A 27,600-nucleotide genomic window follows, 5' to 3' on the forward strand; every position below is an offset into this window, starting at 1 on the left:
AAAAGGCATGTAAGAAAGGCAAGGTTACAGTGGTCATGGGGGATTTCAATATGCAGGTAGACTGGGAAAATCAGGTTGGTAGTGGATCCCAAGAAAAGGAATTTGTGGAATGTCTACGAGATGGCTTTTTGGAGCAGCTTGTGGTGGAGCCCACTAGGGAACAGGCAATTCTAAATTTAGTGATGTGTAATGAGGCAGATTTGATAAGGGAGCTTAAGGTGAAGGAACCCTTAGGAGGAAGTGACCATAATATGATAGAATTTACCCTGCAATTTGAGAGGAAAAAGCTGGTATCAGATGTAACGGTATTACAGTTGAATAAAGGCAACTACAGAGGCATGAGGGAGGAGCTGGCCAGAATTGACTGGGAGATGAGCCTAGCAGGAAAGACAGTGGAACAGCAATGGCAGGAGTTTCTGGGAGTAATTTGGGGGACACAGCAAAAATTCATTCCTAGGAAGAAGAAGCTTACTAAAGGGAGGATGAGGCAACCATGGCTGACAAGGGAAGTCAGGGACAGCATAAAAGCGAAAGAGAAAGCATACAATGCGGCGAAGAGCAGTGGGAAACCAGGGGATTGGGAAGCCTACAAAGACCAACAGAGGACAACTAAAAAAGAAATAAGGAGGGAGAAGATTAAATATGAGGGTAAACTAGCCAGTAATATAAAAGAAGATTGCAAGAGTTTTTTTTAGATATATAAAGGGTAAGAGAGAGGCAAAAGTGGACATTGGGCCGCTGGAAAATGACGCTGGAGAAGTAGTAGTGGGGAACAAAGAAATGGCGGAGGAACTGAATAGGTACTTTGCGTCAGTCTTCAGGGTTGAAGACATGAGTAACATCCCCAAAGTTCAAGAGAGTCGGGGGGCAGAGGTGAGTATGGTGGCCATTACCAAGGAGAAGGTGCTAGGAAAACTGAAAGGGCTGAAGGTGGATAAATCACCTGGACCAGATGGATTACATCCCAGAGTTCTGAAGGAGATAGCTGAAGAGATAGTGGAGACGTTAGTGGTGATCTTTCAGGAATCACTGGAGTCAGGGATGGTCCCAGAGGACTGGACAATCGCTAATGTAAGCCCCATGTTTAAGAAGGGAGTGAGGCAAAAGACGGCAAATTACAGGCCGATTAGCCTGACCTCGGTCATTGGTAAGATTTTAGAGTCCATTATTAAGGATGAGATTTCAGAATACTTGGAAGTGCATGGTAAAATAGGGCAAAGTCAGCATGGTTTCATCATGGGGAGGTCATGCCTGACAAATCTGTTAGAATTTTTTGAGGAGGTAACAAGTAGGTTAGACAAAGGAGAGCCAATGGATGTTATCTACCTGGACTTCCAGAAGGCCTTTGACAAGGTGCCGCACAGGAGGCTGCTCAGTAAGATAAGAGCCCATGGTGTTAGAGGCAAGGTACTAGCATGGATAGAAGATTGGCTGTCTGGCAGGAGGCAGAGAGTGGGGATAAGGGGGTCCTTCTCAGGATGGCGGCCGGTGACTAATGGAGTTCCGCAGAGGTCAGTGTTGGGACCACAACTTTTCACTTTATACATTAATGATCTAGATGAAGGAATTGAGGGAATCCTGGCTAAGTTTGCAGATGATACAAAGATAGGTGGAGGGACAGGTAGTATTGAGGAGGCAGGGAGGCTGCAGAAGGATTTGGACAGGTTAGGAGAATGGGCAAAGAAGTGGCAAATGGAATACAACGTGGGGATGTGTGAGGTCATGCACTTTGGTAGGAAGAATAGAGGCATAGACTATTTTCTAAATGGGGAGAGAATTCAGAAATCTGGAGTGCAAAGGGACTTGGGAGTCCTAGACCAGGATTCTCTTAAGGTTAACTTGTAGGTTGGGTCGGTAGTTAGGAAGGCAAATGCAATGTTGGCATTTATTTCAAGAGGACTAGAATATAAAAGCACAGATATGCTGCTGAGGCTTTATAAGGCTCTGGTCAGACCACATTTAGAATATTGTGAGCAATTTTGGGCCCCATATCTCAGGAAGGATGTGCTGGCCCTGGAGAGGGTCCAGAGGAGGTTCACGAGAACAATCCCAGGAATGAAAGGCTTAACATATGAGGAGCGTTTGAGGACTCTAGGTCTATACTCGATGGAGTTTAGAAGGATGAGGGGGGATCTGATTGAAACTTACAGAATACTGAAAGGCCTGGATAGAGTGGACGTAGGGAAGATGTTTCCATTAGTAGGGGAGACTAGGACCCGAGGGCACAGCCTCAGAGTAAAGGGAAGACCTTTTAGAGCAGAGATGAAGAGAAACTTCTTTAGCCAGAGAGTGGTGAATCTATGGAATTCATTGCCACAGAAGGCTGTGGAGACCAGGTCACTGAGTGTAGTTAAGACCGAGATAGTTAGGTTCTTGATTGGTAAGGGGATCAAAGGTTACGGGGAGAAGGCGGGAGAATGGGGTTGAGAAACTTATCAGCCATGATTGAATGGCGGAGCAGATTCGATGGGCCGAATGGCCTAATTTCTGCTCCTAAGTCTTATGGTCTTATGGAACAGAGGGAGAGGGGCAGGGAGAGGCAGGGGGGTGGAGTAAGAGGGAGAGACAGAGAGGGAGAGAGAGGCAGAGAGGGAGAGAGAGGCAGAGAGAGAGAGAGAGAGGAAGAGAGAGAAGAGAGAGAGAGTCAGCAAGAAAGAGAGACATAGAGAGAGAGGGGGAGAGAGAGGGGGGGAGAGAGGGAGAGAGAGAGAGAGAGAGAGAGGAAGAGGCAGAGAGAGGCGGCCAGAGGCAGAGAGAGAGAGAGAGGGATGGAGGGAGGCAGAGATAGAAGCAGAGAGAGGTGGGGACAGAGAGAGGTGGTGAGAGGCAGAGCGAGGAACAGAAGGAGAGAGAGAGGCACAGAGAGGAAGACAGAGGAACAGAGACAGACGGAACTAGAGAGAGGGACCAAGCGAGAGAGAGGGGGGGGGGGAATGGAGCGAGAGAGAGAGAGAGAGAGAGGAACGGAGCGTGAGAGAGAGCGGGCAACGGAGCAACAGAGAGAGATGGAGAGATGGAGAGCGAGGGAAAGAGAGAGGGACGGAGAGAGAGGGAGAGAGCGGAGTACAGAGATAGAGAGAGGGGCGGAGAGATGGAGAGAAAGAGGTTCAGAGAGAGAGAGGGACAGAGAGAGAGAGAGGGGAACAGAACAAGAGGGAGGGAGAGGGAAGGACGGAGCAAGAGAGAGAGACAGAGAGAGAGGGATAGAGCAAGAGAGAGAGAGAGGGAGGGAGGAACGGAGTGAGAGAGAGAGAGAGAGGGACAGAGTGAGAGAGAGAGGGACGGAGCGACAGGAGCAGAGTGAGAGAGAGGGAGGTACAAAGAGAGAGAGAAAGAGAGAGTGTGGTACGGAGAGAGAGAGAGAGGGGGATGGAGAGAGAGAGAGAGGTTCGGATCGAGAGAGAGAGACGGAGAGAGAGAGGAATGGAGTGAGATAGAGGGACGGAGAGAGAGAGGGACAGAGAGAGAGAGAGAGAGAGAGAGGGAGGGGGACAGAAAAAAAGAGGCACCAAGCGAGAGGGAGAGGGATGGAGCGAAAGAGAGAGAGGGACAGAGAAATAGAGAGAGAGAGGGATAGAGCGAGAAAAACAGAGAGCGGGAGGAACAGAATGAGGAGCGGAGTGAGAGAGACAAGGGCTGGTTGGAGTGAGAGAGAGAGGGAGGGATGGAGTGACAGAAGGGGACGGAGTGACAGAGAGATAGAGATGGAGAGAGCGAGAGAGAGAGGGACAGAGCGAGAGAGAGAGAGGGACAGAGCGAGAGAGAGAGGGACAGAGCGAGAGAGAGAGAGGGACAGAGCGAGAGAGAGAGAGGGACAGAGCGAGAGAGAGAGAGGGACAGAGCGAGAGAGAGAGAGGGACAGAGCGAGAGAGAGGGACAGAGCGAGAGAGAGAGAGGAACAGAGCGAGAGAGAGAGGGACAGAGCGAGAGAGAGGGGCAGAGTGAGAGAGAGGGACAGAGCGAGAAAGAAAGAAAGGGACAGAGCGAGAGAGAAAGAGAGGGACAGAGTGAGAGAGAGAGAGGGACAGAGCGAGAGAGAAAGAGAGGGACAGAGCGAGAGAGAAAGAGAGGGACAGAGTGAGAGAGAGAGAGGGACAGAGCGAGAGAGAGCGGGACAGAGCGAGAAAGAAAGAGAGGGACAGGGCGAGAGAGAAAGAGAGGGACAGAGTGAGAGAGAGAGGGACAGAGCGAGAGAGAAAGAGAGGGACAGAGTGAGAGAGAGAGAGGGACAGAGCGAGAGAGAGGGACAGAGCGAGAAAGAAAGAGAGGGACAGAGCAAGAGAGAGAGGGACAGAGTGAGAGAGAGAGAGAGGGACAGAGCGAGAGAGAGGGACAGAGCGAGAAAGAAAGAGAGGGACAGAGCAAGAGAGAGAGGGACAGAGTGAGAGAGAGAGAGAGGGACAGAGCAAGAGAGAGAGAGGGAGGAACGGAGCGGGAGAGAGAGAGAGGGAGGAACGGAGCGGGAGAGAGAGGGACGGTAAAGGGGGGATTTAATCAAAGGGTAGATCTGGAGAAAACATTTCCAATGGCAGTTGGAGGTCAGTAACCGGAGAGCAGAGATTTTAGATTGTTAGACTGGATGAGAGCTGGAGATGGATTGTTTTTAAGCAGCGCGATGTTGTGATGTGGAATACCCTGCCGGAAAGGGAAAGTGGAAGCAGATTCAATAGTAACTTTCAAAAGGGAATTGGATAAATACTCGAAGGGGAAAAATCAATGGAGTAAGATGCAAGCCTGAAGGAGGCTTTAGAACTGCACATTCAGGGGGACCCCGTGTCCACAACGCACCCCCTCCCTCCTCCACTGGAACAATGGAACTTACCACAGCACCAGGAATACCACGGAGACCCTCGGGACCACGTTTCCCCGGAGTTCCTTGCGGGCCGATTGGACCAGTCTTCCCAGGAGGCCCCTTGGCTCCAGGCCCACCCTGAAAAGCAAGCGAACGGCACAGTCAGGCATGGAAAAAGAGCAGTTAGCAGAACCCACTGCCACGTCACCAATAGGACTGGTCAGAAAAACCTCGTCCTCCCTCCCTCCCTCCCTTCTGCCTGCTCCAGCTGCCCCCCCCACCCCCACCCGCCCCGGACCAGCTCGACCAAGTATCCCCCCCTCCCCCTCCACTCTGACAGCCTGTGACTCTTGTGCGGGTTGCAGGTTTAGGCCCCCCCCCAGCAACCATCAGGCATGTTCCTCCCACTTACTGGGAGTGTCACCTCGCAACAAACCACAATAAATGGTGCAGCCTATCCTACCTCAGCCAATATCTGTATTCCCAGAATGGGACAGCGCTTAAGGAGCAGGGACCCTGGCTGATTCTAATCCCTCCACTCTGCACTCTCTCTCCCTCTCTCTCTGAACACGGGAGCACCTCACCCAATTGAGACAACACTCCAGCTGCCATTCATGCCACACAAGTGCCAGGCAATGACCATCTCCAACAAGAGAGAATCTAACCATCGCCCCTTGATGTTCAATGGCATTACCATCACTGAATCCCCCACTATCAACATCCTGGGGTTTACCATTGACCAGAAACTGAACTGGACTAGCCATATAAATACTGTGGCTACAAGAGCAGGTCAGAGGCTGGGAATCCTGCAGTGAGTAACTCACCTCCTGTCTCCCCAAAACCTGTCCACCATCTACAAGGCACAAGTCAGGAGTGTGATGGAATGCTCCCCACTTGCCTGGATGAGTTCAGCTCCCATAACACTCAAGAAGCTCAACACATCCAGGGCAAAGCAGCCCGCTTGATTGACACTCCATCTACAAACATTCACTCCTTCCACCACTGACGCACAGTAGCAGCAGTGTGTACCATCTACAAGATGCACTGCAGGATCACACAAAGGCTCCTTAGGCAGCACCTTCCAAACCCATGACCGCTACCACCTAGGAGGACAAGGGCAGCAGATGCCTGGGAACATCACCATCTGCAAGTTCCTCTCCAAGCCACACACCATCCTGACTTGGAAATATATCACCGTTCCTTCACTGTCGGATGTTGGTGTTGCTGGCTAGGCCAGCATGTATTGCCCATCCTTAATTGTCTTTGAGAAGGTGGTGGTGAGCTGCCTTCTTGAACTGCTGCAGTCCTTGTGGTATAGGTGCACCCACAGTTTTTTGATCCTGGAAGTCCCTCCCTAAAAGCACTATGGGTGTACCTGCACTAATGGACTGCAGCAGTTCAAGGAGGCGGCTCACCACCATCTTCTCAAGGGGCAATTAAGAATGGGCAATAAATACTGGCCCAGCCAGCAACGCTCATATCCCGTGAAAGGGTTTTTTAAAAACCTGGAGAATACCTTCTAGCTCAGCCCACAGGGAGACTTGAGGGGGTTGTCATGCCAACCTGTTATAGGTTCGTCCACCTATCACACAAAATCATCTCTCGGCTCCAAATGCTCCATTGCACTGACAGGCAGCTGGATCTTCCCTGGCATTGCTCCCAGTAAAGTGACATTTAATATCAGCACATTACATAATGCACAAGGTTAATATTGCTGAAAAGAGAGAGAGACATGTTGTCGAAGCTTTTTGGCTCGCACTCATCAGGACAAATGCAAGAGTGCCAAATGCCAAACGATCACAACAATTTATACCGCAGGAGGAAAGGGTGCTGACTAGTTAGCAAGTCGACTCTGACCGGCCAAGGCGTTTCCATGAAGGAAGCAACAGGGAACTATAGGCTCCCCGAGCTCCAAATCGGTTGCTAGTTATGATATAATAGCGATGCTAACAACCAGTTTAGGATAATCAGTCGAGTTCAAAAGGTAGTTTATTTGCGCTTGCTAGAAGTGACATACATTCATATGCAGGGACCCGTTCTCTGCAAACGTTCAAGCCTTGCATCTTTTTTGAATTGCCCGGGAGCTTGGGGAGCCTATGGTTCCCCGTTGCTTTCTCCATGGCAACACCTCGGCCAATCAGAGTTGACCTGCAAACCAATCAGCACCCTGCTCTCCTGCAGCGTAAATTGCAGTGATCATTTGAAATTTGGCGTTCTTGCATTTGTCCTGATGAGTGCGAGACGAGGAGCTTCGGCAACATATCTCCCTCTCCAGCGACATCCAAGTCCTGTACGACCAAGCGACTGAATGTTATCTATCATTCTGCTGCTGACCTGACCCGGTGGCAGGGGGGGGTCTGCCCTAAGCTGGTCTCTCCCCCAGCCCATCGAAATCCAGGGTAGTGTAAAGATCAGGATTCACACGGCCCGAGGGCAGTTTCATTATTGCTGGACCGGGGATGGTGGCGGGAGGGCGAATGCCTCGGATGCCTTTGGGTGCTGAAACGCCCGGTGTTTCGAGGTGACTTCTCCACCGGTACCAAAGTGCGACACACGCTGGCCCAAGAGGTCCGGGTACCAGCTACTCTCCCTCACGTTCCTGAAAGGCCCAGGGTGGGGGTTGCCCCTTCCCAACGCTGCATCCAGCAGTTACAAGCTGCACACAGAAGGGAGAGGCAGGCTCCATCATATCCACCTCACCTCCATCACTGGGCCACTACCCATCTCTTCAACAACATGGCAGGCCCGCCTCATTCCCTACAACAATAACATAACTATAACAAGAGGATGGATTCTCCGAATCTGTTACCTTGCTTCCTTTCTCCCCCTCTCTGCCCTCTGGACCGGGAGCTCCGGCTGGTCCCTGTGAGAAAAAGGAGAGAGAGAGAGACAGAAGCCAATGTTAAAGGTGGAGGTGGGGATGGACAGAAAACAAGAGCAGGGAAGAGAATGGCATGGAGACGACATTGCAATAGTCTTTGCAGCCAGGAAGCAGCCCAGTGATAGTAAATCAATCCCAAAGCAACACAGCTTCCCGAGGAGAAGGTCGAACGACATTTACACAGCCCATTGCACGGGACCCCATGGTAACGCATGGTAACAACCTCAGTCAACAAACAACCCATATAAAAACACCACACAGCCCCCATACCCAGATACAGACCTCACACAGCCCCCACACCCATATACAGACATCACACAGTCCCCACACCCAGATACAGACATCACACAGCCCCCACACCCAGATACAGACCTCACACAGCCCCCACACCCAGATACAGACATCACAGCCCCCACACCCAGATACAGACATCACACAGCCCCCACACCCAGATACAGACATCACACAGTCCCCACACCCAGATACAGACATCACACAGTCCCCACACCCAGATACAGACCTCACACAGCCCCCACACCCAGATACAAACCTCACACAGTCCCCACACCCAGATACAGACCTCACACAGTCCCCACACCCAGATACAGACATCACACAGCCCCCACACCCAGATACAGACCTCACACAGCCCCCACACCCAGATACAGACCTCACACAGTCCCCACACCCAGATACAGACATCACACAGCCCCACACCCAGATACAGACATCACACAGCCCCCACACCCAGATACAGACCTCACACAGCCCCACACCCAGATACAGACATCACACAGCCCCCACACCCAGATACAGACCTCACATAGCCCCACACCCAGATACAGACATCACACAACCCCCACACCCAGATACAGAACTCACACAGCCCCCACACCCAGATACAGACATCACACAGCCCCCACACCCACATACAGAACTCACACAGCCCCACACCCAGATACAGACATCACACAGCCCCCCACATCCAGATACAGACATCACACAGCCCCCCACACCCAGATACAGACCTCACACAGCCCCACATCCAGATACAGACATCACACAGCCCCCACACCCAGATACAGACCTCACACAGCCCCCACACCCAGATACAGAACTCACACAGCCCCCACACCCAGATACAGACATCACACAGCCCCCACACCCACATACAGAACTCACACAGCCCCACACCCAGATAGACATCACACAGCCCCCCACATCCAGATACAGACATCACACAGCCCCCCACACCCAGATACAGACATCACACAGCCCCACACCCAGATACAGATATCACACAGCCCCACACCCAGATACAGACATCACACAGCCCCCCACACCCAGATACAGACCTCACACAGCCCCCACACCCAGATACAGACCTCACACAGCCCCTACACCCAGATACAGACATCACACAGCCCCCACACCCAGATAAAGACATCACACAGCCCCCACACCCAGATACAGACCTCACACAGCCCCCCACACCCAGATACAGACCTCACACAGCCCCCACACCCAGATACAGACATCACACAGCCCCTACACCCAGATACAGACCTCACACAGCCCCCGTACCCAGATACAGACCTCACACAGCCCCCACACCCAGATACAGACATCACACAGCCCCCACACCCAGATACAGACATCACACAGCCCCCCACACCCAGATACAGACATCACACAGCCCCCACGCTCAGATACAGACATCACACAGCCCCCACACCCAGATACAGACATCACACAGCCCCCACACCCAGATACAGACATCACACAGCCCCCACACCCAGATACAGACATCACACAGCCCCCACACCCAGATACAGACCTCACACAGCCCCCCACACCCAGATACAGACATCACACAGCCCCCACACCCAGATACAGACATCACACAGCCCCCACACCCAGATACAGACCTCACACAGCCCCCACACCCAGATACAGACATCACACAGCCCCCACACCCAGATACAGACATCACACAGCCCCCCACACCCAGATACAGAACTCACACAACCCCCCACACCCAGATGCAGACATCACACAGCCCCCACACCCAGATACAGACATCACACAGCCCCCACACCCAGATACAGACCTCACAAAGTCCCTACACCCAGATACAAACACCACACAGCCCCCCACGCTCAGATACAGACATCACACAGCCCCCACACCTGGATACAGACATCACACAGTCCCCACACCCAGATACAGACCTCACACAGTCCCCACACCCAGATACAGACATCACACAGCCCCCACACCCAGATACAGACATCACACAGCCCCCACACCCAGATACAGACATCACACAGCCCCCACACCCAGATACAGACCTCACACAGTCCCCACACCCAGATACAGACATCACACAGCCCCACACCCAGATACAGACATCACACAGCCCCCGTACCCAGATACAGACCTCACTCAGCCCCCACACCCAGATACAGACCTCACACAGTCCCCACACCCAGATACAGACATCACACAGCCCCCCACACCCAGATACAGACATCACACAGCCCCCCACACCCAGATACAGACATCACACAGTCCCCACACCCAGATACAGACCTCACACAGTCCCCACACCCAGATACAGACATCACACAGCCCCCACACCCAGATACAGACATCACACAGCCCCACACCCAGATACAGACATCACACAGCCCCCACACCCAGATACAGACATCACACAGCCCTCACACCCAGATACAGAACTCACACAGTCCCCACACCCAGATACAGACATCACACAGCCCCCCACACCCAGATACAGACCTCACACAGCCCCCACACCCAGATACAGACATCACACAGCCCCCCACACCCAGATACAGACCTCACACAGCCCCCACACCCAGATACAGACATCACACAGCCCCCCACACCCAGATACAGACCTCACACAGCCCCCCACACCCAGATACAGACACAACACAGCCCCCACACCCAGATATAGACCTCACACAGCCCCCACACCCAGATACAGACATCACACAGCCCCCACACCCAGATACAGACATCACACAGCCCCCACACCCAGATACAGACCTCACACAGCCCCCCACACCCAGATACAGACATCACACAGCCCCCACACCCAGATACAGACCTCACACAGCCCCCCACACCCAGATACAGACATCACACAGCCCCCACACCCAGATACAGAACTCACACAGTCCCCACACCCAGATACAGACATCACACAGTCCCCACACCCAGATACAGACATCACACAGTCCCCACACCCAGATACAGACACCACACAGCCCCACACCCAGATACAGACCTCACACAGCCCCCACACCCAGATACAGACCTCACACAGCCCCCCACACCCAGATACAGACATCACACAGCCCCCACACCCAGATACAGACCTCACACAGTCCCCACACCCAGATACAGACCTCACACAGCCCCCACACCCAGATACAGACATCACACAGCCCCCACACCCAGATACAGAACTCACACAGCTCCGAGGATGTCGCTGCTCTGAGACTTTCAGAGGCTCACTGTCCAGAAAAGGGATTCTGCGTGGCTAACACTATCGGAAGTATTTACTTACCCTCTTTCCTGGTGGACCTGGTGGTCCCACTTCACCGGTAGGACCAGGAGAACCCTGAGTGATAAAGCAAGAGACAGACAGGCGTCAGGCAATGTACTGAGCAGCTTGAATCTCTGCAGTAACTGAGAACTCCCTCCATCATCACTTACAGCTTGTCCTTGCTCTCCAGTCTCTCCCCTTTCACCTTTGACACCATCTTGACCCTAAAAAAAAGACAAGAGAAGAAAGAAAGGTCTGAGAATGGCCGCAATAAATCAATCCTTCTGAAAAAGAGCATGCAATAGCGGCGTTCCCTTTTGTACTGGCTCGAGGGGGTGATTTCTGCTATCTCTACTCCTCTGGATTGTGGGCACACTTCACAATTACACAGGCTGGGGCCAGCAAGATCACACAGAGGAGATAAACCCAGAGCATGCCGTGATTCAATGCCATGTTTTACTCAAGAACTGGCAGATCACAGAATAAGAGGAGATTGATGGGTGGGGGGGGGGGGGGGGGGGGTGGTGGGGGTGTGGGGGGAAGTATCTCCAGGGTTTAGATTGAGCTGGAACAGAAAAACATGAAGATATAGTGAGGTGGAAGAGTGCACCTGACCATTTATCGGTGTAGTGTTCACATCGAGAACAACCTGTCTAGATATAGGAGCAGTATTCACATCTAGAACAGCCTGACCATATATCAGAGCAATATTCAAATCTACAACAGCCTGTCTATATATAGGGGCAGTATTCACAGGTAGAACAGACCATGCATCTATAGGGGGCAGAATTCACATCTAGAACAACCTGTCTATATATAGAGGCAACACTCACATCTAGAACAGACTGCATCTATAGGGGCAGAATTCACATCTAGAACAACCTGTCTATATATAGAGGCAACACTCACATCTAGAACAGAATGTGCATCTATAGGGGCAGAGTTCATATCTAGAACAACCTGTCTATATATAGGAGCAGTATTCACATCTAGAACAACCTGTCTGTATATAGGAGCAGTATTTACATTTAGAACAGCCTGTCTATCTATAGGGGGATAATTCACACCTAGAACAGCCTGTCTATTTATAGGAGCTTTGTTCACAGCTAGAACAACCTGTATATATATAGAAGCAGTGTTCACATCAAGAACAGCCTGCCTATCTATTGGGGCAGAATTCACATCTATAAATGACTGTCCATATACATATAGTGACAGCATTCAAATCTAGAACAGCCCGTCCATAAAAAGGGACAATATTCACATTTAGAACAGCCTGTCCATATATAGATGGAAGGTTCATATCTAGAACAGCCTGTCTATATGTGAGGCAAGTATTCCGGTCTAGGATGGCCTGTCTATATATTGGAGCAGCATTCACATCTAGAACAGCTGTCCATAAAAGGGAACAATATTCATGTCTAGAACAGCCTGTCTATTTATAAGGATAGTATTCACATGTAGAACAGCTTGTCTATATATAGGAACAGTAGTCAATCTAGAACAGCCTGTTTATATATTGGAGCAGCATTCACATCTAGACCAGACTGTCTATACATAAGAGTGATCATATCTAGGAATGGCTATCCATATATAGGGGCAGGATTCATATCTAGAACAGCCTGCCCATATATTGGGGCAGTGTTCACACCCAGAACTGCCTGCCCATATATAAGAGCAGTATTCACATCTAGAACAGCCTGTCCATATATAGTGGCAGTATTCGTATCAAAACAGCCTGTCTATATATAGAGGAGCAATGTTTACATCTAGAACAGCCTGTATATCAGGATTCACATCTAGAACAACCTGTCCATATATAGGGGCAGTATTCATATCTAAAACAGCTTGTCCACACATAGGGGCAGTATTCACATCTAGATCAGCATTAGGAACAGTTTTCATACCTAGAACAACCTGTCTATATCTAGAGGGGCAGTGTTGATTAGGGATGGCTGATCGTATATAGGGACAGTATTCACATCTAGAACAGCCGGTACAGCAGGATTCACATTGTATAACAGCCTGTATATATATAGGAACAACATTCACATCCAGAACAGCCTGTTTATATGTTGCAGCAGTATTCACACTAGAACAGCCTGTCTATATATTGGACCAGTATTCAACTCTGGAACAGCCAGTCTATATATAGAGGCAATATTCAATCTAGAACAACCTGTCTCTATATTGGGCCAGTATTCATATCTAGAACACCCTGTCTATATATAGGGCCAGTGTTCAATCTAGAATGGTATTCAATCTAGAACATCCTGCCTATATATAGGGGGTGATATTCAATCTAGAACAGCCTGTCTAGATATAGGGGCGGTATTCAATCTAGAACAGCCTGTCTATATATAGGGGCGGTATTCAATCGAGAGCAACCTGTCTATATATAGGGGCGGTATTCAATCGAGAGCAACCTGTCTATATATTGGGCCTGTATTCACATCTAGAACAGCCTGTCTATATATCAGGCCAGTATGGAGATGGTATTCAATCTAGAACTGCCTAATTACATATAGGATCAGTATTCACATTTAGGACAGTCTGTCTATATATTGGACCACTATGCACATCTAGAACAGCCCGTCTATATTTAGGGACGGTATTCAATCTAGAACAGCCTGTCTATATATAGGGTCCATATTCAATCTAGAACAGCCTGTCTATAGGGGCAGTGTTGGGTAGGAATAGCTGCACACATAATTCAGAGACCAAGCTCTGGCCTCTGCATGCCGGGAATGTTCGGGATAGGGTTCAAACTGTGCACCTTCTGATGCAGAGGTGGGAGGGAATATTTTTTAAAATGTATTCTTCTATGGGATGCGGGCGTCACTGGCAAGGCCAGAATTTGATGCCCATCCATAATTGCCCTTGAACTGAGTGGCTTGCTAGGCCATTTCAGAGGGTAGTTAAGAGTCATCGCCATTGTTGTAGGTCTGAAGTCACATGTAGGCCAGACCGAGTAAGGACGGCAGATTTCCTTCCCTAAAGGGCATTAGTGAACGAGATGGGTTTTGACGACAATCGACAATGGTTTCATGGTCACCATGACTGAAACTGACTTTCACATTCAAAATTCATTAATCAAATTTAAAGGGATTTGAACCCATGCCCCCCCGCACCCTCCCAAAACCCCAGAACATCAGCCTGGGTCTCTGAAGTCTGTGGATTGTAGCAGAAAGGGAAAATTGGAACATGTGCAAATTCCACAGGCATTGGAGAAATAACAGGGCCGGAGCAGAGGGTGGCGCAAAGAGTTTTGTTTCTACAGAGGAAGGATGCAGGAAGGAGGAAGACTTGCAAGTTCCCCTCCAAGTCACTCACCATCCTGACTTGGAACTATATCGCCGCTGTTCCTTCACTGTCGCCGGGTCAAAATCCTGGAACTCCCTCCCTAACCGCACGTTGGGTGCACCTACACCGCATGGACTGCTGTGGCTCAAGAAAACTCAAGGTAACCACCAAGCTTATCAAGGGCAATTCCTGAGGGCAATTAGAGGTGGGCAATAAATGCTGGCCTTGCCAGCAACGCCCACAATGGGGAAAAGAAATGGGACAGGAGGAATGAGAGAGCAAAGTTCAGGCAAACTTTCTTCACATTTTTTAATTAAACGATAGCAATGACGAGAAGTTCGCAAAGTCTGTTCACACTTACACGTGGTCCAGGTTCACCGCCAGGGCCAGGGTCACCGGGGAAACCAACAGGACCCTACAGAGAGAAAAGAGGTGGAATAAATAAGAGGTGAGGAAACTAGCAGCATCGAGCAGTCTTACACAACTTGTGGAAGTACATCCCATTTGTCAGGGCTGGAGTCAAACGCAAAGTTTGAGGGTGAAACATCGGACCCGCCTGCGCCTGGTTCCCAACACTGGCTTTTGTAGGAGTGCAGTCTTTGAGTCAATGCTGTACGCAGAGCGGCTCATTACAATTCCTAACAAAAGCACGTTTCACCTGAAACTTTTAACCCTCTTTCCCTTCTCTCTCCGCGGACGGCACTGAGCGTTTCCAGCCTTCCCACTTTTCCATCACAGTTGAGGCCCTTGCCTCAGGCTGGCACGCAGAATGCAGAACCAGAGCCAGCTCCTTTCCCAGGGGTAAATGGGATAAGTCTCTCGGCTCTCCGAAAGTTTAACGCTTCATAGGAGTTATGGAAAGGGATTGAAAATCCAGCCGTCAGGCAGGTTTGCAGCCTACTTACAGGATTGCCCTTGGGTCCATCGTCGCCAGTGGGCCCTTTGGTACCTGGAGGCCCAGCTTCTCCCGGTTGTCCAGATTCTCCTTTTTCTCCTCTTTCGCCTTTTGGACCCTGTTGTTTTTTTAAAAAAAAAATCGTATGAAAACAGGCAGGTTATCGTCTTCTCGTTAAAGCCATGCTCATTTCTCTTTGAGGTTCGCTCCGTCTGTTTTTCTCTCCTCATCCTCCCTCCCGGGGACATGCCCTCTCTCGCTGCGCCGGGGTTCCCGTGGCCAAACGGCCAGCCTTTGGCCAGTCGTGCGAGCGGCCTCACTCACCCGGACACGGAGAGGCAGCCCAGGCTCGATCCGGGTTCCTCACCCAGCTTCCGCTCTCCTGCAATATTCCCACGTTGCTCCAGAGATTGGAGGGGGGGGTGGTGGGGTGTGGGGGGTGGGGAGGAGTGGGGTGTGGTTTGGGGCCAGCCAGGATGGGCATCCGCTCTATTTTGTATTGAGCAAGAAAAACGGCGAGTCAACATGGAAGGGGGAAAAAAAAAATATGTCCCAAGTCCCTTCACAGAGGCGCTATCAGGTGAAAATGGGTCGCCAAGCAAAGGAGCAGCTATTAGGCAGAGCGATTGGGTCAAAGAGGCGGGTTTTTTGAATAAAGAATCTTGGAGGAGGAGAGATGGGGGCTGGAGGGGACTGGGGAGGGGATTCCAGGGCATGGGGACCAAGGCAGCTGAAAGCACAGCCACCAATGGCGGGGCAGAGACGGGGGCACTGCAGGGAATGGCTTTATGGCTGCAATTTCAAACCACTACCTGGGATTGAATCTGCGTTAATCAGCTCAGAATGAGGCGAGAAGCATGGCGTATTCAGCCAACGCACTGCAAGGAAACAGACCGTTGCTGCGGGTGCTCCTTACACGGCAAACATTTAGTAGAGGAATAGTACCACCCTCTGTGTCATTTAGAATGTCCTCCCCTCCACATTGCCACACGCTCAACTCGCTGCCAGTTGACCAGGCTCTAGATTTATTTCTTAGCCCTTCCAATGTCCCTCAGGGCCGAAAGGTTTTGACACCCTGAAAGGTTCCGCGACAGAGTACATACCTTTCGCCCCGGAAGGCCTTGGATTCCTGGAGCGCCGGATTCTCCAGCTTCACCCTGAAAGGAAGACACCGTTTATTGTAAGGACCAAGCTGAACGGCAATTGCAACAGCTCAATAAACATTCTTGATCCCTCAACATCAGTTTACAATAGACCCACAACCCTGTTATATTCCAGAGAGCCAGACAGTGAAGGATAGAACTGGAGCCAATCTTTTCAGGCTTTTGTGAGCATTTATTTACAGAGATGCACATTACAAGCATGCATCTCCTAATCCAACCGCCACACGTTTCACTCTGTTCCTACTTATAGGGGCTCAAGTGAATCTCTAGTTAATGTTTACAATTAAGTACAATTAATATACAATTAACACATCCAGCCCCATGTTTGTCACGGAGTTATAAAATATAAGAGTAAATGTCAAAATTATTAAAATACACATTCTTGTTAGAATGCGATCTTATCTCTTTTGTGTTTCTATGTTTTTACTGGTCTTCCAGCTATAAAGCATCACGTGCAGTCTCTTTGGTTTACTGATTGTTTAACTCACTGCATGCTCTTCATTTAACTCACTGCACGCTCTTCAAATCAAATTATATCCTCCTAGTCACAGTCACTCCGAGGACCTCTAAACCAGGGCCATTCTCACCTCATTTAATCTGTAGGCTTTGAAAACCCAAGCTTAGCATTGCCTACCCATCATCTCTTAAATTCACTTCTACCTTATTCCCAATCTTGTCCCTTCACTTTAGATTCCCCAATATATCAAGACAGGCAGCAAGTGACTCCCAGGGTCTCTCGATCCAGTTCATTAACTGAACAGCTGACTCCCCTTGGCCTGGATTTTACATGCCCCCAGCGGCGGGTTTTTAGGTGGGGCGAGCCCACCCCAACCTCTCAGCAATTTCACGCCATGGTGGGCAAGGCCTCGGATGGGCTGTCCGCTCTTGCCCCAATTGAGGCCCCTTAAGTGGCCACCAAGCCTCATTTTTTTAGGTTAGCAGGAAGATTTTCTGGGTGTGGGAGAAGCCTGAAAGTGATCGGGTTTAGGCCTTGGGTGGGAAGAGGCATGTGGTGTCTCCATCAAAAGCCCTCTTCTAACTCTGGGCACTCCCCACCCACCCCCGCACTTAAGATCCGGTGGCCGCCGAACCTCCCTCCCTCCCCCCAGGTCTCTCCCCCATCACCCCAATCACCCACTATCCACACCCCCAGGTTTTCCCTACCCTTCCTGCCCTGAGACCCTGAAAGCTAACCTTTCCGTCCAGCCCTGGGATTTAGGCTCTGTCATCTTCATCTTCTGTCCACTGCAGCTCCTGTCGTTGTAGGGATGAGAGAGCTGCGGCCAATCTGATTGGTTGGTAGCTATCTAAGGTGGGACTTCCTCCCGAGTGAGGGGCGGGCATCCTGCCCACTGCCAAGTGACACTCAGTGGAGCGTGAAATGCCAGGCAGGAACACTTTCCCGCCAACTCTTCGGAAATCGGGATAGGAAACCCCGCCATCTGAATTATCCTGACCCGTGACCCAGTATTGTTGCAAATTAGCATCACCTTCCTGAGAATTAACTGGGTATATCGATCACACAGTGGGCAGGCCATTCGGCCTAACTGGTGTTAACCAGTTAACGAGCCTCCTTCTAACCTCCCTCACCTCATCCTATCAGCATATCTTTCTATTCTCTCGCCCTTCCCTTCAAACATATCTATCTGAATCACCTCAAGCACTCCCTTGTACTAGCACATCCCACCTTCTCCCCACTCGCTGCGTAAAGAATTTCCTCCCAGTTTGGATTCATTGGTGGCACTTGTATATCTATGAGCCCTGCTATTGGTCTATGTCTACTATGTCTATCATTCAAAACCCTTCATAATCTTAAAGAGCACAAGAAATAGCAGCAGGAGTAGACCATATGGCCCCTTGAGCCTGCTCGCCAATCAATATGATCATGGTTGATTCTTAACCTCAACTCACCTGACCCGTCCCCTCCCCAAATCCCTTGATTCCCTTACAGTCTGAAAAATCTATTGAATTCAGTTTTAAAAATGCTCCTTAACTCAGCCTTCATAGTCCGATAGGATGAAGGTTTGAGAAGATCAGCAAACCTCCGAGTGAAGACATTTTTCGTCACTCCTCTACATGGTTGACCACTTACCCTCAGACCGTGGCCCCTAGTTGTAGACTCTCCAGCCAGGGAGAAGAACCTCTTGACCTCTACCCTGTCAAGCCCGTCGAAGAATTTTATGTTTCAATGAGATAACTTCTCATTCTTCTAAAAACTCCAGAAACAAAGGCCCATTCTACACAATTTCTCCCTGTAGGGCAATCCTCTGATCTCAAGAACCAATCTAGTGAACCTTTGTTGAGCCCCGTCTAAGGTAAGCAGACCGAAGCTGCTCACAGTGTTCCAGGTGTGGCCTCATCAAAGCTCGATACAATTGCAGCAAGACTTCCTTATTCTTGGACTTCAATCCCCTTGCAATAAAGACCCACGTGTCGCTTGCCTTCCTCATTGTTGCCTCTCCCTGTAGGTTAACTTTCTGTGCTTTGTGTGCAAGGACATCCAAATCCCTTTGAATGCTAAAACTTGCTAGTCGCTCACATTTGAAAAAAAAATCTGCCTTTCCATTCTTCCTGCCAAAGTTAACTGTTTCACATTTCCTCAGATGATACTCCATCTGCCACCGTGCTGCCCACTCACCTCACCCGTCCATGTCCCTTTGAAGCCTCCTCACAGCTTAATTTCCGACCTAACTTTGTACTGTCAGCAAACGTGGATATTTTACATTCAGTCCTTTCATCTAAGTCATTCGTCATGATGTACAGTTACGATATTATAAATTTTTTTAGAGAACTGTTCTGAAGGTTACATTTTTAAAGCTTGGACTGAATTTAAAGACTGTTTTCAAAATGGCTCCAAGCTACCAGACAGAACTGGGTCTCCCCTTCTGAGAGGACAAAAGGCCACCCTTAATTTAATCATGATTCACTGTGGTCTTGTCCAGGAGATAGCAATATTTTTGTAGAGACCTCATTGTAAAAATGTAAACTGCGTCTTGGTCAGGACAAAAGCTAAGAACCCTAGGTGGGAGAAAGGATGTTTGAAGTGTTAATGCCTTATTTGGAAGATTACTTGGCATTCTTGTACAGGTCACATGGTAACAATGGCCATCTTGGCTTGCCTGTCAAGAATAATACAAAATGGCAGCAAGCTACCCGGACACAGATCCATGTGTGCAATTTTGGTATCCTTATTTGACAAAAATATATAATTACATTAGAAGTCGTTTAGAGAAGTTTCACTCAACTCATTCTTGGAATGAGGCACTTATCTTATGAGGAAAAGCTGAAAAGGTTGGGTCTGTACTCATTGGAGTTTAGAAGAATGAGAGGTGATCTTATTGAAACATTTAAGATCCTGAGGGGATTTGATAGGGTGGATACTGGGAGGATGTTTCCACTTGTGGGACAGACTAGAACCAGGGGACACGGTTTAAGGTAGAGGTCTACCATTTAAGATGGAGATGAGGAAGAATTTTTTTCTCTCAAAGGGTTATTAGTCTGTGGAATTCTCTTCCCCAGAAAGCAGTGGAGGCTGGATCATTGAATTTAATCAGGACTGAGACAGATTTTTGATAAGTCAAGGGTGTCATGGGTTATGGGGGGAAGACAACAAAATGGAGTTGAGACCACAACCAGATCAGCCATGATCTAATTGAATGGTGGAGTGGGCTTGCGGGATTGAATGTCCCAATCCTGTTTCTAAGTCCTGTGTTCCTATATCTTAGAGATTCGTCCTGAACCTAAAGCTTCTTCAAGTTTCACTCCAGGGAGAGACAGACAAAGGCATCTGAAAATGGCTGCTGGTGTGCTGTAAAGTAACACAGCAGCTATAAGTGCCATACCCGCAGAACAGAAGTAAGGAACCTTCTCTCCTACCTGTAAACTTGTCTTCCACCTACTAAACTCAGCTGTTAAAGCAACCTCTGGCAATTCAACAGTGGATACCATCACAGCTGCAGAGACAACTCTGCAACCTCAAAATCTTCACTTCAGACAATGCAACATATCACCTTCAAACGTATCAGGCCTGCGCCGAATATAGCCTGAATTGTTCCAATTTTCATAAGCATTTTTAAAAAATCTTCCTCTGTCACTAAGCTTTGTGTGTGCATGTGTGTTCGTAACTTTGGACAATGTTTTCCAGCCCCGCTCGTTGCTGGGATGGTCCAGACCCGCGGAAAGTCAATGGGCTTTTGGCTGGTCCGCTGCATTCCCGCTGGCGGGTCCCAGCACGGAGCGACCGGAAAATCCCGGCCTTTATCTTTGCTTAAGTAACTCGCAGAGTAATAGTGTGAAATAAATCAACCTTCACTTTTTAAGTACAAAAAGTGTTGCTGCTGGATTATTTTAAATTGAATGTCTCAGTCCAACGATAAAATTTACACACTCACGTACACGTACATTGTCCAAGGGTGACTTTGGAGACACCATCCATTAAATTGTCCATGGCACATTGATGTAGATTATAATTTGCTGCAACTTTAGCACTGACCCCGCTAACAGTCTCCCAACCAGAAAATGATTCGTTACCTGATTCCTACTCTGTTTTCTGTCTTTCAACTAATCCTCAACGGTGCCAACTCCATGTGCCCTAAGCCGCGTAGGACGCAGCCAAATGGCCTCTACCAGGTCACCTCTCAGCTCAGTCTAGTGCTAAACCGCAAAAATTATCGCCTTCCTCCACCGAGCGGGGTCTTTCCCGGCAGCTTACCTTTTCACCGATGGACCCTGGGTTGCCGATGCCTCCAGGGGGACCTTGGGGACCCTGGGGGGCAAAAAAAAACAAAACACACAGGTCAAGGACGTGAGGTCAGAGGTGAGTACAGTCAATGGTCAGTAAATCGTGTATTCAGATTCTGATAAATGAAGCTGAACTTACATCTGCCCCATTTGGACCAGCGGGGCCTGTCGGACCGGGAGGGCCAGGCGGACCCTGTGAAGAGAAAGGCAAAGAGACTCGTAACACTTACATCATTGCAAGGCGGAAGTTAACAGGAGAGTTTGTGAGAGAGAGACCAAGACTGAAACTCACCATTGGACCAACATCTCCAGTTTCTCCCTTTGTTCCAGAAGGTCCAGGCATTCCCTGCAATAAAAAACAACAAAAATCAGCTCCTCACCGTAGAGTCTCAGCTATACAGTGCATTTTTTTAAAAATTCATTTACAGGATGTGGGCTTCACTGGCTGGGCCAGCATTTATTGCCTATCCCTAGTTGCCCTTGAGAAGGTGGTGGTGAGCTGCCTTCTTGAGCCACTGCAGTCCATGTGGTGTAGGTACATCCACAGTGCTGTTAGGGAGGGAGTTCCAGGATTTTGACCTAGTGACAGCGAAGGAACGGCAATATATTTCCAAGTCAGGATGATGAGTGACTTGGAGGGGAACTCCCAGGTGATGGTGTTCCCATGTATCTGCTGCCCTTGCTCTTCTAGGTGGTAGTGGTTGTGGGTTTGGAAGGTGCTGTCGAAGGAGCCTTGGTGAATTCCGGCAGCGCACCTTGTAGATGGTACACACTGCTGCCACTGTGCATCGCTGACCTTATGATGAAAGGAAGGTCATTGATGAAGAAGCTGAAGATGGTTGTGCCTCGGACACTACCCTGAGGAGCTGTATTTATCGAATACACTGCAGCACAGAGTGGCACAGTGTGGGGGAGGGGATTGTAATGGATCAGAATGCAGAGCAGGGGATTGTAATGGATCAGAATGCAGAGCAGGGGATTGTAAGGGATCAGAATGCAGAGCAGGGGATTGTAATGGATCAGAATGCAGAGCAGGGGATTGTAATGGATCAGAATGCAGAGCAGGGGATTGTAATGGATCAGAATGCAGAGCAGGGGATTGTAAGGGATCAGAGTGCGAGGGAGAGGATCGTAAGCAGGGAGAGTGTGGAAGTCTCAACCGGAGCATTGTGTCCAGTCTGGGTGCTGCACCTTAGGAAAGGTGTGAAGGCATTGGTAAGGGTGCTGAAAATATTCACGAGAATTGTTCCAGGAATGAGGAACATCAGTTATGTAAATAGATTGGAAAAGTTGGGACTGTTTTCCTTGGAGAAGAGAAGGTTGAAAGGAGTTATTCAAAATCATGAGGGGGTCAGGACAGAGTAGATAGAGAGGAACTATTCCCACTGGCGGAAGGATCGAGAACCAGAGGTCATCAATTTGAGGTGATTTCAAAAGAAGCAATGGTGACACAAGGAAAAACTTTTTCACATAGCGAGTGGTTAGGATCTAGAATGTGCTGCCTGAGAGTGTGGAGAAGGCAGATTCAATGGAGGCATTCGAGGAGGAATTGTAGTATTATTGGAAAAGGAAGAATGTGCAGGGTTACGGGGAGAAGGCAGGGAAAAGACGCCAAGTAAATGGCTCATTTGGAGAGCAGGTGCAGACATGATGGGCCAAACGGCCTCTTCCTGTGCTGTAACAATTCTGTGATACTGTGGAAAGGGAGCGTAAGGGAGCAGGGTGGTGGGAGGACATTGTAAGGTGTAGTTAGCACTGTGAGAGGCATCATAAAGTGTAGGTAGCTCTGTGAGGGGCATCATAAGGTGAGGTAGCACTGTGAGAGGCATCATAAGGCGTAGGTAGCTCTGTGAGGGGCATCATAAGGTGAGGTAGCATGTGAGGGGCATCATAAGGTGTAGGTAGCACTGTGAGGGGCATCATAAGGTGTAGGTAGCTCTGTGAGAGGCATCATAAGGCGTAGGTAGCACTGTGAGGGGCATCATAAGGTGAGGTAGCACGGTGAGGGGCATCATAAGGTGAGGTAGCTCTGTGAGGGGCATCATAACGTGTAGGTAGCTCTGTGAGGGGCATCATAAGGTGAGGTAGCTCTGTGAGGGGCATCATAAGGTGAGGTAGCTCTGTGAGGGGCATCATAACGTGTAGGTAGCTCTGTGAGGGGCATCATAAGGTATAGGTAGCTCTGTGAGGGGCATCATAAGGTGAGGTAGCTCTGTGAGGGGCATCATAAGGTGAGGTAGCACTGTGAGGGGCATCATAAGGTGTAGGTAGCACTGTGAGGGGCATCATAAGGTGTAGGTAGCTCTGTGAGGGGCATCATAAGGTGAGGTAGCGTGTGAGGGGCATCATAAGGTGAGGTAGCATGTAAGGGGCATCATAAGGTGTAGGTAGCATGTGAGGGGCATCATAAGGTGAGGTAGCATGTAAGGGGCATCATAAAGTGTAGGTAGCATGTGAGGGGCATCATAAGGTGAGGTAGCATGTGAGGGGCATCATAAGGTGAGGTAGCTCTGTGAGGGGCATCATAACGTGTAGGTAGCTCTGTGAGGGGCATCATAAGGTGAGGTAGCATGTGAGGGGCATCATAACGTGTAGGTAGCTCTGTGAGGGGCATCATAAGGTGAGGTAGCATGTGAGGGGCATCATAACGTGTAGGTAGCTCTGTGAGGGGCATCATAAAATGAGGTAGCATGTGAGGGGCATCATAAGGCCTCATACCCGCACTGTGTCCCATTCCCCCCACTGTGTCCCATTCCCCCCACTGTGTCCCATTCCCCCCACTGTGTCCCCATTCCCCCACTGTGTCCCCATTCCCCCACTGTGTCCCCATTCCCCCACTGTATCCCCATTCCCCCACTGTGTCCCATTCTCCCACTGTATCCCCATTCCCCCACTGTGTCCCATTCCCTCACTGTATCCCCATTCCCCCACTGTGTCCCATTCCCCCACTGTGTCCCATTCCCCCACTGTGATCCATTTCCCCACTGTGATCCATTTCCCCACTGTGTCCCCATTCTCCCACTGTGTCCCATTCCCCCACTGTATCCCCATTCCCCCACTGTGTCCCCATTCCCCCACTGTGTCCCCATTCCCCCACTGTGTCCCATTCCCCCACTGTGTCCCCATTCCCTCACTGTGTCCCATTCCCACACTGTGTCCCATTCCCACACTGTGTCCCCATTCCCCCACTGTGTCCCATTCCCCCACTGTGTCCCCATTCCCCCACTGTGTTCTTATACCCCCCATTGTGTCATCATCCCCCGCGGACCAGTTGCGATCACTGACCTGCAGACCGATTGGACCCGGTGATCCTGGGAAACCTCTGGGACCTTCGTCGCCCTTCTGTCCAAAATGTCCCTGCTGACCTCTGGGTCCAGGCTCTCCATCAGCACCCTGAGGGGAGAGAGGGAATCAGCAGTGAGGATCGGCAGAGCGGCAGCTTCAGGCTAGAGGAGCCTTACATACGAACATCCGAATTAGGAGCAGGAGTAGGCCATTCAGCCCCTCACGCCTCCTCCACCATTCATTAAGATCGTGACTGATCTGGTTGCGGCCTCAACTCTACACTCCCACCTACCTCCACCCCCGCCCCCGAACACCTTCGACTCTCTCGTTAGTCACGAATCTAACTACCTCTGCCTTAAAAATACTCATTGACCCCGCCCCCATTGCTCTCTGGGGAAGGGAGTTCCAAATATTCACGGCCGTTGGAGAGAAAAATAAGTTCTTCTCATCTCCGTCTTAAATGGGAGACCCCTTATTTTAAAACCGTGTGCCCTGGTTCCGGTCTCTCCCACAGCGGGAAACATCCTTTCAGCATCTCTCCTCAGGGTTTTGCATGTTTCAGTAAGGTCACCTCTCATTCTTCTAAACTCCAATGGACCTAGGCCCCAACCTGTCCAACCTTTCCGGGTAAGATAACGCCCCCATCCCAGGGCCGGAATTTTACGGACCCGTCACGGCAGCGACCGGGCTGCAAAACGCGGGTGGCCATTCTGAACACCATCCACTTCGGCGGGACCGTAAGATCCCGCTGGCATGAAATTCTGCCCCATTGAAGTGTCAGTCGAGCGAGCCCTCCTTCACACCTGTCCACCCCACCCTATTCACAGTGGTTCTCCCGTCACCTCTCCAGGAAGACACCATTCCATTTGGGGCGGGAGGGGGGCGTGAATCTGTCGAGGTCCCTCTCCAGCCTCTCTCCCCGGCTTTCTCACCAAAGGTCAGCTTCATGGAGCTCCCCACCTTCCGCCAGGGCAGAAATTACCAAGATGGCGGCCAAGACTAGTCCCCATTTTCTTTCAATTTATTCTTTTGTGGGATGCGGGGCATCGCTGGCAAGGCCGGCATTTGCTGCCCATTCCCTAAATTGCCCTTGAACTGAGTGGCACCATTTCAGGGGGGGCAGTTAAGAGGCAACCACGTTGCTGTGGGTCTGCAGTCACATGTAGGCCAGAGCAGGTAAGGGTGGCAGATTTACCTCCCTGAAGGACATCGGTGACCCAGACAGGTATTTAACAGCAATCTCATAGTTTGACGGTCACTAATACTGAGGCTGGATTCTTATTTCCATATTTAACTGATTGAATTTAAACCCCACCAGCTGCCCACGGTGGGATTTGAAGCCTAGTGCCCAGAGCGTTAGTCTGGGCCTCGGGATTACTAGTCCAGTGACGTTACCACGACACCACCCTCACCCCCTGGAAATCCAGTCTCAAGGCCCTGTCCCACAAATGAGGGGTCACTTTAAGTCAGTTCCGATTCTAAGAGACAATCTGGATCTGGCGTGGTGGGGGAGGGCGGGGGGGACATACAATAGTCACGATTATATGTTTCTTTTCACTCATTCGTGGGATGTGCTGGGCCAGCATTTATTGCCCATCCCTAATTGCCCTTGAGAAGGTGGTGGGTGAGCCGCCTTCTTGAGCCGCTGCAGTCCATGTGGTGTAGGTACATCCACAGTGCTGTTAGGGTGGGAGTTCCAGGATTTTGACCCAGTGACGGTGAGGGAACGGTGATATATTTCCCAGTCAGGGTGGTGAGTGACTTGGAGGCGGTGGCATTCCCATGAGGACAGGGTTATTCTCCCCATCCACCATCCAGGGGTGAGGCGAATGCTCAACGACGAATCACCCTAAGTGGTGGTGCGGGGCAGCAATGACTAAGTCTTGCTACACTGGGAGCATATCAGAGCTTTCAACAAACCCTTCCTCACGTTTTTTTTTTAAACGCTCAAAGTGGAAACTCTAGTTGGGGAGGAAGATTTAATATTAATCTAAATAACCGGGCAGGAGTTCCATGGGATCAGGAGGAGTTGTGGGGTGAATGGGGGGAATTGATGTGTTTACATCCTGCCCGATATTGGAGATTTCCCTGGAGAGTAAAATCCAGGGTGGGGCGCAGCGGTGTGGGGGGTAAAGCCAGTGTTGCCCCAACACCAAGCTCCATCAGTTTCCCCATGGGTGCCTTAGGTTAAAATTTCCCCTTGTGTTTGTGATCTTTTTATTCTGACCTCACCACGTTTCATTTCCCTGTTTGATTTTTATCAACCACTGATTATTTGCCAAAGGGTTAACACAGGACATGTGGCACAGAAACAGGCCATTCGGCCCGTCCAGACCATGTTGGCGTTTCATGCACCACCCGAGCCTCCTCCCATCTTTCCTCACCGAGATCCATCATTGTAAGCCCTCTATTCCCTTGTCCCTCGTTTGCTCCACTTTTTTTGTTTGAAACTACAAAAATAAAAGCAGAAAAACGTTCGAGGCTTGTAAATCATCACTAAAAAAAAAACCGCTTCAATGATCTGCACGTATCTGAAACGATGGCGCAAAGATGCGTGCGTACAGCAAGTCTCTACAGGGCACTGGGGCAATCACGTAGAGTTACTCTATCCAATACAAGGACGTTGCGAGACTCTAGGCTCGACTATTCCAATGCACTCCTGGCTGGTTGCCCTCCGTAAACAGGAGGTTACCCAAAGCCCAGCTGCCTGTGTCTTAACTCGCACTAAATCTTCTATTACCCCCGTGCTCGCTGACCTACCTTGGTTCCCAGTCGAGCAATGGCTCGATTTTAAAACTCTCAGCCTTGTTTTCAAATTCCTCTGTGGCCTCGCCACCCCTCCCCATCTCCGTAATCCCCTCCAGGCCCACAACCCTCCCAGATTTCTGCACTCCTCTAATTCTGGCCTTTTCAGCAGCCCCCCCACTCCCCCTCCCCCGATTTGAATCATTGCACCACTTGCCC

At 50.0% G+C, this 27,600-nt stretch overlaps 1 protein-coding gene across 1 annotated transcript in view; it reads right to left on the reverse strand.

The window, feature by feature from the left end:
- LOC144695147 (uncharacterized) overlaps positions 1-27,600 on the reverse strand; it is a 132,571-nt gene that overhangs the window by 15,189 nt on the left and 89,782 nt on the right. The window contains exons 36-46 of the mRNA XM_078566045.1: positions 24,637-24,744; positions 21,644-21,697; positions 21,491-21,544; positions 21,323-21,376; positions 16,552-16,605; positions 15,459-15,566; positions 14,915-14,968; positions 11,421-11,474; positions 11,272-11,325; positions 7,602-7,655; positions 4,823-4,930 (exon numbers count right to left, since the gene is read on the reverse strand). Coding sequence (XP_078422171.1) covers positions 4,823-4,930; positions 7,602-7,655; positions 11,272-11,325; positions 11,421-11,474; positions 14,915-14,968; positions 15,459-15,566; positions 16,552-16,605; positions 21,323-21,376; positions 21,491-21,544; positions 21,644-21,697; positions 24,637-24,744 — 756 coding nt within the window. The remainder of the gene's footprint in view (positions 1-4,822; positions 4,931-7,601; positions 7,656-11,271; positions 11,326-11,420; positions 11,475-14,914; positions 14,969-15,458; positions 15,567-16,551; positions 16,606-21,322; positions 21,377-21,490; positions 21,545-21,643; positions 21,698-24,636; positions 24,745-27,600) is intronic.

Source organism: Cetorhinus maximus, chromosome 21 (assembly GCF_964194155.1).
Source record: "Cetorhinus maximus chromosome 21, sCetMax3.hap1.1, whole genome shotgun sequence".
Lineage (NCBI taxonomy): Eukaryota > Metazoa > Chordata > Chondrichthyes > Lamniformes > Cetorhinidae > Cetorhinus > Cetorhinus maximus.